We start from the raw sequence: 11,533 nt of genomic DNA, 5'->3' as shown, positions 1-11,533 counted from the left end.
TAATACGAGCATAATTAAATAGTTGTAAAAGAAAGGAATAGTGATGCTGTAAAGGACACATTTCAAAAACTGGAAATAAAAGCAGTGCACGTGAGAGGTCAAAGTTGATAAGGTTAAATGTCATTCTCTCGGGTTTTGGGCAGACGAAGACTACCTCTGTCGTTATACAGGGGTTTTGCAGGTTTCATCCAAAGCGTAAGTGGAGCAGCTCGCGTCAAACCTTGTCGTAGGATGTTCTCAAATGGAGCAAAACGTAACCATCAACAGAATGACGCAACGTCGCTGGGAAAGCGGTTGATTTGGGTTGATTGTGAAATGACAGGACTCGAGATTGAAACCTGCCACTTGATTGAAATTGCTGTTGTCATTACGGAAGGGGATTTGACACTTGTGGAGGAGGTAAGGCATCAAAGACCGGTAACAACCCTTTGTAAATGCACTATAACACAGATGTGTAAACTTTTTAAGGACGTTGTATATTTTAAATGTGTCTTAATACTCAGTAATCGTCAACGGAGCAAAGATTCTTTGCCACGTGGACCTCATAATTCGCAACGTATGGACACAGTTTCTGTTACTTCACCGCTAGCGGGAGGAGGTCACCTCGACCCCTATCCGTTTCGACCCCCAATAATTCACCTCAGTACCCAAGTCACTTCCACCTCGTCACACTTTTCATGTTATATGACAACATTTACTGTTTATATAATGAAACTTGCTGCGAGAATTGATAATGATGGTGTTTCTGTGAGACAACCTGCTTGCTTCGGAACAGTAATTTACCTGTTTCGATACGCAAAATGCAGGCACTACGGCCTAGCGCCTCTGCGTACGTGACGACGATTGGCCATGCACATATACATAGCTGCAGTACAGTAGCTCGAGGTTTTGCTTTAATAGGTATTTTGGTCTGGTTTTGCAGTCCGACCCAAACACCCAAGCAAAACCTCGAGCTACTGTACTGCAGCTAACCCATTCAATGCATCTGCTAATAACTTGTAATGTAACTGTAACTCTTGGCCATGGAAGGGTTTTGGTACATTGTGTGTTCTCCGTTTCTAGCTTCATGCTTCCCTAAAACTGATGTCGTGCTTTCGAGATAATAATACAAATTTGTCTCCTTAACACCAAAGGAAAGGTATGAGGGGGTCGAGGTAACTAGGGTAGAGCTGTCGAGGTGACCAGGGCTGACGGGGTCAAAACAGTCAGAGGTCGAAGTGACCAGAATCCTCCTTAGACCATCAGGTCGGCTTGGGTTTCCGTAGTTACCGATGCCATTTACACCATAACTTTCCAATTGTACTTTTGACACGGGGTCATGCCAACTTTTTAACATTGGAACCCATTTCAACATCACTTGTCACAAACTCCCTGTGATGAATATAATTGTAAAAAACTGATTGATCACACTGATCAGACAAAAAATTTTGTCACAGTTCAGTGACAATTACACCTGACTCTGACAGCACTGTGTTGTAAGAACAAAATTATAAAGCAGTCTTTTACAATTGCGGCTTGTTAAGTCTCATTAAACTGTAGTTAGGTAATCAATCGTTAATTTTCTTTCAAAATGTACCGTCAGTACAGAGTTAGGTTGTTTGCCAAGTCCTGCAACCACAAATACAAGGTAGATAACACAAGGTTGATGGTTTTTCTCCTCATTTCATATTCTCATGTTTTATTTTTATTGTGAATGAAATCATTGATCGTGATTTTACGTCTTTAATATTTGAATTCTTAATACTGACAGTGATGCAGGGTGTTTTATTGATATTTAAGAGTGCCTATTATGGTACATGTTGATGCTATTCTTATACATAAAAATATCATTGCAATAAAGCTGTCTCATCAGGTTTACTTCTCAAGTAATTGAAATACCCACTATGATCCGTGAGTACAATGTTTGTGTGATATAGTGACACACACACGTGAATGATTGACAATGGACCTATGAAAAACCTGAATCCTTATGACTCTGGAGCAACCATGGAAAATACCATGAAGTTTACCGTTTGTGAGCATTCACAAGCAATGTACTGGTAGGATAGCTGTGAAAATACACATCAATACAATGGGACATGGTTGCTATCATGAAAAGCGGTTTTATAATGGTGACACACATACCAAAGTAATTGTGCGAAGTATGAGCCAACCTTGACGTCCTTTCTGTGGCCCACTTCCACATAATGTACTCTATTCACAGTTTATATCCATATTTTGAATGAGATTCACACCACACAATGACACCCCACAAAAAATTTAGTATTGAAGGATAAACAATAAAGATATTTGTCAGTCAGGAAAACTTACACGGTAAAATGTGTTAAAGATTGTAATTACTCTGAAAATGAAATTCTCACATGATCAGCATGAATCTTTATGATCGTACAATAGTTAATAAAAAAAGGAAGTAACTGTTGATGAAAATATTAATAACGTTGATAATATTGCATGAATTAGATGAGTATGTTCTCCTTTTTTTGACAGGGGCCAAACATAGTAATCCATCAACCAGATGAAGTATTAGAGAATATGAATGATTGGTGCAAGGAACACCATGGAAAATCTGGACTAACTGAAGCTGTGAGGAAGAGTAAAATCTCTCTTGAACAAGCAGAGTATGAGGTGTTGTCATTTATACGCAAGTATACCCAGCCAGGAGTGAGCCCACTGGCTGGAAATTCCGTGCATGTTGACAAAATCTTCCTGAACAAGTACATGCCCAAGTTCATGGATCATTGTCACTATCGCATCGTGGATGTCAGTACTATCAAAGAGCTGTGCAGGTGAGTTTCCTAGCAGCTTAGTCCCAAAGTAATGCTTCCCTCGGATATTTACATAATTTTCTTTTCTATCAGGTCCTTTTGTGCAAATAATGACTTCACCCACAGGCCCTGGCATTGATGAGTGGTTTGTACTCAAAGTTAGTGTGACTGCAAGTGTTAAATTTTGCTGAAATGAAGACTTCACGAAAAAGCCTGACAATAAAGTGGTTCAAATCCTAAGAAAGTTTGTGTCCCAACACCAGAGACATAGTGCATGTTTAAGTGTTACTCTACTCTAGTTTCCTGACTTGTCCAATTATTTTCACTCAAAGTTTCACACTTTTGGTGGGATTATTTTGACAGCAAACTGGTTAATTACCATCCCTAATTATCATACCTGTCTAAACAGAATCTTTCAGGGACTGAGAAAATTGTTTGGTTTTGTAGAGGTGTTTGGTTATAGAGGTCCTTTTAACATAGAGTTCTATCGAAATGGGGCTGGGAAAATGGTGCAGTTTAGACAGGTTTCCAGTTTAGACAGGGTTCGGTTTAGACAAGTTTCACTGTACATGTACTTTAATTGTTATTGACAATCATCAACACACATTTATTTGAACATGAAACTAGACAGTAATTGTGAATTTATTTGTACATTTTGCCACCATCAAGAAAGTGCTGTCAAGTTTCTTGTTGAAATAAACAAACTCCAAGGAAACTTCCAATCAAAGTCTTGAGATTGTCAACAAAGAGGCTGAGTAACCAGCTGGTTTTCTGTCTTGATGAATAACCAGTTAAGTATGGAACATAAGAAAATACCTTTTGTGCATTTTAACTGATGTGTGGTGTAAGGTTTTGGTATCAACACCGCAGTGTTCAAATGGTTGTATGAGACACATCCAGAGCATGCTCAAATGTCAGTGTACCGCTGCATGCTGGTTTCAATTGCCAAACTAATGCGTTGATTACAGTACCTCTTCCTGTTTTCATGTACTTACAGAAGGTGGTATCCAAATGTCTTTGCTGTGGCACCAATCAAGAGAGCGTCCCATCGAGCGACAGATGACATCAGGGAATCCATCAAAGAACTTCAGTTCTACCGGCAAACCCTCTTCAAGAACGCCTCAGATATAGTTATTCCAAGGAGAGATGAGAATGGGCAGACAGTATGTTTTTGACCGACCACATACACTCACCAAGCCAACCTATAGTTTGCGATGAACAATTGTAATTACTGACAGTGGTATCATATCATATCATATCATTGAATTATTTTAATCAGTGTTCAAGGCAGTTTTTGTGAAGTGTGTTTCAGCCGAGTGCTGAATTGTTGTTCATTGCACAATGCTAATACATGCCCAATCCATGTGTAGATCTCAGTGTCAATCGTTTGGTTTTCCAATCTTGTGTGATATCGAATCCTGAATCTTGCTTGTTAGTCCCCACGGACACCGTCCGGGGGGACTTATAGGTTTGGTCATGTCCGTGCGTGTGTGCGTCCGTGCGTGCGTGCGTGCGTGCGTCCGTCCGTCCGTTCACGCAGATATCTCAGAGATGCAAGGAGCGATTTCATTGAAACTTGGTACAAGGATTACTTCATATGTCATACAGATGCACGTCGATTTGTTTTGTGATACGATCCAATATGGCCACCAGGCGGCCATTTTATTACAATTTTTTCATGTATAGAGCCATAACTCAGACATGTTTCAACCGATTTTATTCAAAGTTGGTACAAGGACATTGACCAATGTCATAGATATGCACGTCATTTTGTTTTGTGATACGATCCAATATGGCCGCCAGGCGGCCATTTTATTACGATTTTTTCATGTACAGAGCCATAACTCAGACATGTTTTAACCGATTTTATTCAAAGTTGGTACAAGGACATTGACCAATGTCATAGATATGCACATCAATTTGTTGTGTGATACAATCCAATATGGCCGCCAGGCGGCCATTTTATTACGATTTTTTCATGTACAGGGCCATAACTCAGACATGTTTCAACCGATTTTATTCAAAGTTGGTACAAGGACATTGACCAATGTCATAGATATGCACATCCATTTGTTTTGTGATACAATCCAATATGGCCGCCAGGCGGCCATTTTATTACGATTTTTTCATGTACAGAGCCATAACTCAGACATGTTTCAACCGATTTTATCAAACGTTGGTACAGGACATGACTCAATGTCATAGATATGCATGTCGATTTGTTTTGTGATACGATCCAATATGGCCGCCGGGCGGCCATTTTATTACAATATTTTCATATACAGTGCCATAACTCAGACATGTTTTAACCGATTTTATTCAAAGTTGGTACAAGGACATTGACCAATGTCATAGATATGCATGTCAATTTGTTTTGTGATACAATCCAATATGGCTGCTGTGTGGCCATTTTATTACGATTTTTTCATATGCAGAGGCATAACTCAGGCATATCTCAACCGATTTTATTCAAAGTTGGTACAAGGACATTGACCTATGTCTTACATATGTACGTCAATTTGTTATGTGATACGATCCAATATGGCCGCTAGGCAGCCATTTTATTACGATATTTTCATGTACAGAGCAATAACTCAGACATGTTTCAACGGATTTTATTCAAAGTTGGTACAAGGAGATTGACTAATGTCATACATATGCATGTCAATTTGTTATGTGATACGATCCAATATGGCTGCCTTGCGGCCATTTTATTACGATTTTTTCCTGTCGAGGGCCATAATACTCTAAGGCATATCTTAACCGATTTTATTCAAAGTTGGTACAAGGACATTAACCTATGTCATACATATGTATGTCAATTTGTTTCTTGATATGATCCAATATGGCTGCATGGCAGCCATTTTGTTACAATTTTTTCGTGTCCTTAGCCAAAACTTGGGCATGTCTCAATTAAGAAGAGGACTCTATCCTCTTAGGACATGTAATCAAAGTACCCATTAACAAGTGGGGACTGTGTCATCAACGATGAATCTTGCTTGTTAGTTATGTTTTTCGCTGACAGTTCGTGTGTTATAAAAGGTGCCTTGATAGTCAAAATTAATTACTCATCTTGTGGCTTGTAAGTTCATTTACTCTTCACTGCATAAACTTGTACTCCTACCTGCAGGACTCCAAAAGTTAAACTCCATGACTCAACTCAAAAGGCTTTACGCTGTTACCCTAACAGGATATTTCTCCCATCAAATACATTATGCTATAGATGTGTTTTAATCCAAGTGTATGTATTAGCAACATGGTCATTTACACAGACATGTACCAATGTTTTTTCACACATAGCATAGAGATAGATTATGTTGAAATTAATGTCAGTAGCCATGCAGTATTTATTTGTAGGCCTAATGTACTCATATAGGGAGTCTGCTGTTGGTGTTACAATTGGTGTCTCGATATCTGAAATAATCCCTTATCTATGCAGCAGGACCTTCCCTGTAGAGTGAAACCTGTCATAATGTAAGCTTTATGGAAATGAAAGTTGGTCAGAGAGGCTTTTTTGACTGCAAACATCCTCAAAATTGAAATACTGAAACTTTTTCTCAAACTTTCCTCAATGAAACTTTCATCCATTCTTTCACTGAATTAAGTATGAAAATCAGGGGTCACTGTGCAAAGTTTGGTACTAGAGATACAAATTACCTATGTTTACCGATATTTGAAATTTGAAATGGCTGCCATATTCCTGTGTGAACTCATGGGAAAATATAAAATTTCTAATGTTCAAAAGACTTAAGACGGTGAAAGTTTTGCTTACTTCAAGAGCTTTAGAATAAGTCCCCACAAGCAGTAGACCAGAAAATATCGAAAAAATCTGAAAGTCTGAGATCTGTCCATGAGGCACATTCTACCTTAACAATTTATTGTGTTATCAGGGGGGCTGTAGTGAGGATACACTGTTTAGATGGTACGGTAAACACCTCTGTTTTGCTAAGTTTCATAGAATGTCTTTTGCATCTTTGCATCAGAAAAGGACTTTGTAGCTCGCCAGTTTTGTTCCTGATTGCAAAATTGTGGCTGCATTGGCATACGTGTGAATGGGTATTCAGAGAATGTGTTATGCTCAGATTTTGTGCATGTAATTTTCTGTGGTCCTGTAAATGGCTTAGCTTTGGGTTGAATGTACCAGTGAACAAAAAATATGAAATATTTTCTTTGTCAGTACTTTCTTCAGTGTACCATATCATTGCATGTACAATTTTTGTTGTTAAAGTAGTTTATAGGGGAGGGAATACAAAGGTTGGTTTGAAGGCCAGGTACGTATTAAAGAGAGCTAAAGTACATTGGTATATTTTTCTTGCTAGCCAACATGCAAAGTTTTGAGTTAAATACGCAGCCATCTCTTTTCGATGTGAGTGTCCCCATGTCGCCCATTTGTAAAACTCTGATTCTAATGCATTAGATACAATTTCTGAATATTAGGTTGACATGGTTGTGAGTGACAAGTCAGAATTATGGTGGAATTCCAATGGAGGCACATGTGTAGTTTTGCATTTACATGTTTTCTGTATCACAAAACCTTTCTTTCAAGCAGTTACATTGATAAGGCTTTCCTGAGCATAAGTTTGACGGACTACATTTACATAAGAGAGTATTTCTGTTGTGTATACCTGTAAATCCACTTGTGATGACAGATATGAGATCTGCTTTTTTTCTCAGTATACCTCATCCTTACAGAGTTTCTCACTCTGACAAGAATACTTGTTTGACATTATAATACAGTTTTACGTAGTAGATGCTTGCTTTTAAAAAGACAGATGACCAAATCTGAAATATGAATGTACATGTTTACAGGCTTATCTTTGCAGCACTAAATAGGAGAGATACTTTCATGGACAAACTTTCATAATATCCCAGTTCACAAGTATATTTAGTTCGAAATACTCATTACCTTTGGGAATCTGTAGTAAACTCACCAGCACTGCTTAAGGTCAGAGTTCACAAACTTATCTCTCATGTTCATTTACTGTTATATTAGTGAAATAAATGTTATCGTAGAGGTAGAAAAGTTGGAATTATAATCTCAGAGAAGTATATTAGACTGTATCTTCATATAGCAGTTGTTTTTTGACCATGTAGGATATTTCACTCTTTCATTCCTCAGATCATAGCAACAATCATGGTATCCCAGCACCATCTCCATAGTTACTCTACCCAGCATTGTCTTGTTTCTCTTTTTTTTCCAATTTTTATTTCAGATCAGAATAGACAAGGACTTTGTTGTCAATATTCAAACTTAATAGAACAAGAGTACTAATTATTAATATGCAAGTTAATGCTTGTCAGAACAAGGAAACTTATTGTAAAATGTCTTTCTTTCAAAATTCCTGAGACTTCACATAGCAGTAGGGAAGTATTGTCAGCTATAGATTCATGTGGCTGTAAAAGTCTGGTTTGTCACCCTTTGCCAATTGAGATATACACTTTATCTGATGCAGCTGTCAGTTACAGGCATATTTTGATGATATCATAGGAAGTAGAGTGCAGATATGATTTTGAAACATTTCAGTAGAGCGAGCCAGCATCCCTTATATATATATATATATATATATATATATATATATATATATATATATATATATATATATATATATATATATATATATATATATATATATATATATATATATATATATATATATATATATATTACCTTGGTATTATTAACTTGCCTTAGATAACTAGTGTTCCCCCGGCTATACTGGAAGTGATGCATATATCTGAGTTCGCAACTTTCCATATGCTTACGTGAATAAAATATGTACTTTATCCAGATTTAGATACAGAAATAAATGTATCTGGGTACTGCTTGATAAATACATTTATAAAGTTAAAGTACAGTGCACTTCATATATTGTGTTAACTGTGTTACAATGTAATGATTTCCATGTTACCTTGAACGGTTAAATCTGTTGTCTCACAACATTTCTAATTAGCTGTATTATTTGTTGCAAAACATCATCTCTTTCAAAGGAGACGCATAACTGTCCTTGGAGTTGACACAGTGACTGTGGATGCGCTACCATGAGTTGAGCAGAATGGGAAAAAAAGATCTGAATAACCACATACATATGCACAGAAAACTGTAGCTCATTTTCAGTTTAGACCACTTTAGTTGTTCAAAGTATTGGTGGAAATCTCAAAATGTATCTAGGTCACATTCTTCCACATAAGTTGGAGAAGGTTTCAAAATTGTACAGGCACTGGGAGGTGTTGTGTAATAGAAGAGAACAGTAGAATTGCTTGTGTCAAAACCTGTGTTATAGGAGAATTTATTTTTTAAAGCAATGACTATGGTTTGCAGATGTGCATGTGAAATGTCATATCTGTAAAAAAAACCATGCATATTAATAGGTTATATACTAATAACCTGATTAATATTCATGTTTTTACGTAGTTATGTTTCATGTCAGAAACGGCATAGAGTATGTACTTAGTCAATGCAATGAACATATAAAAAGTCTTCCAAATAGCTTGTTGAGTGAGTATTGTTCATACCACAAATGCAACATTTACGAAGAATTTTTTCTGTGAGTTTGATATGTTATGATTGTTTTTTGTGTTCTGACCGATAATCTCAGCATGGGATGATGATGAATGGTTTTCTGTTTGTCATGAGCTCGGAAAAGACTCAATGTAATTATTACATGTATAAATCAAAGAATGAGAATCAAGAAATTTCATGTATTTGTTTGCTTTGTTTTCTTGAATCAAGATTTACATAGAAATGCTGAGGAAATTAATTGAGGTAGTTCGGAAGATTTTGATGGAAAGTGAAAGAAAGCAGCTATTTCATAAACAAATACACTGTACAAATGCATACATACTCGCAGGGCTATACAAATGCTCATAATACCCATACATGCACACATATAAGCCCCCACTACTCTGTACCAGTATTCATGTTTATGATAAACTGCAACATAAGAAGTATTTGTTCATGTCACATGGTGGCAGATTTAGTGTTGTTTTCCCGATCGATGATAGTTTAAATAAAACAATGTGCATCAAAACAAAAAGTCTGATTTATCTCATTGCCATTACATCCATCAAAGTGAAAGACTTTTGCTTGAGCTTGACCATTCTCTCTTATAATTTATATAAGGTAGTATGCGCCTCCACAGTGAATGCTCAAACTTTCCTTAAGAAGTATTTCAACCATACTCTTTCAAAATGAAGAATACAAATCGGGGCTCACCACACAAATTTTGGTTCTTGAGAAACAACCCGAGATTTTCCGATACTTGAAATTCAAATGGTTGCCATTCCTGTGCTAACTCTATGGAAAAAAAATAAAAAATTTTCGAATTTTAAAAAACTAAGAGTTTCAAAATGAACCCCTACAAGTGGTACATCAAAAGAGAATTGAAAAAGTTTGAGAGTTCAAATATCTGTCCTGAGGTACATTCTGCCTTAAGAATAAATTCAGAGTCACCATGTATGTATGTACATGTGTGTGTATGTATGTGTGTGTGTGTGTGTGTGAGTGACAAATGAATAGTCTGGAATGAAACTGTGAACAGTAACATTGGACAATGTATACAAGAATTCCTAATTATGAAGCTGAACATACGGCTTTTTCTACAAGATTTTGACAATGGTACAAGAAATTTCCTGTATACATGATTTGAAATATCCCCCAATCAATTTTCTGGATGTTTAACACCAAGAAATTTACTTCTACGAGGTGGGAGCTACGTTTAGGAATATGGTTATGATATTCAGTGTCTAGTAGATGAAATGTTCAGAGATTAAAGGAATACTGTCGTCAGAACGGAACTTAAAGGTCGTATGGGACCATACGACCAATGTAAACACTATATCCAAGATACAATCATGATGGTGATTGATGAAAGTTAAAACATGTCTGTCATAATCTACATCTTATAATTTACATGTTGTAGCTATGATGAAGATGTGCATCTAGATATCATGCTCAAAACACATTAAATGTAAACAAGAAACTCCCACAGGCACTGTGCTGATGACTATTTCCCTTTTAAGTCCCAGAACTGTGTGTATGTTTGTTTTTACGTCTGTATGTGCTCTTTCATGTGAGACTGCATGGGCAATTTCCAGAGGAATTATATCTTCTTCGAGATGTTTCAATCTGCCAAAGAATGTACACTGCTAGGAGTATGACGTGTGCTGAATGTATAGTTACATGCAAAATGTGACATGTACTGTCTTGTATGGACTTGTCCACCTTTGGCTTGAAATCCTGTGTTTCCAAGATACTCTGGCATTCAGGTTCAATGTGTGAAACAGATGGGAATGTCAAGATGTGGAGAAATATACCCAAAAATAGCACTAGTGGTTAGCATGCATAATTTGTGACATACATTGACTAGCTCTGTTTGTGATCCATCTCAAAATGCTGAAGGTCCTTCCCATGCCCTCATTATACGCTCCATCAGAGACCCTTGACATATCAGCTCAGCTATCTCTCAGATCTGCCCTCTGACCCACATCCCCTCACCCCTTGTCTCATAGGGCTCTGAAAAGTTAACTCTACCACATAAGATGTATAGTGACTTTTACAAATTTGTGACTTGACATCACTTCACCCCTCAAGTATTTGAACTCCGTTCAAAGGATGAAGTTACTCTATATATTTGCACATTTGAAAAAAGTTGTACATAATATTACATAACCTCCAAGCAACAATTGCTATTGAACGCAACATGCAGCAACATGCTGACTTAATGTATAAAAAGACTGCCCATGTCAGTGAAAATCTTCAGGTAAAACTA

At 37.0% G+C, this 11,533-nt stretch overlaps 1 protein-coding gene across 1 annotated transcript; it reads left to right on the top strand.

The window, feature by feature from the left end:
- The first annotated feature begins 101 nt into the window (after positions 1–101).
- On the top strand, positions 102–4,107 carry LOC139139258 (probable oligoribonuclease). Its single transcript, XM_070708101.1, has 3 exons — positions 102–399; positions 2,488–2,786; positions 3,763–4,107. Exons 1-3 carry the CDS (start codon positions 118–120, stop codon positions 3,938–3,940), a joined length of 759 nt encoding a protein of 252 aa, XP_070564202.1. The 5' UTR covers positions 102–117; the 3' UTR covers positions 3,941–4,107.
- The last annotated feature ends 7,426 nt before the right edge of the window (positions 4,108–11,533 follow it).

Source organism: Ptychodera flava, chromosome 8, assembly GCF_041260155.1.
Source record: "Ptychodera flava strain L36383 chromosome 8, AS_Pfla_20210202, whole genome shotgun sequence".
In the NCBI taxonomy this organism is placed as follows: domain Eukaryota; kingdom Metazoa; phylum Hemichordata; class Enteropneusta; family Ptychoderidae; genus Ptychodera; species Ptychodera flava.
Note: the sequence above shows the minus strand (reverse complement) of the source record. Positions and strands in the feature narration are given on the sequence as shown.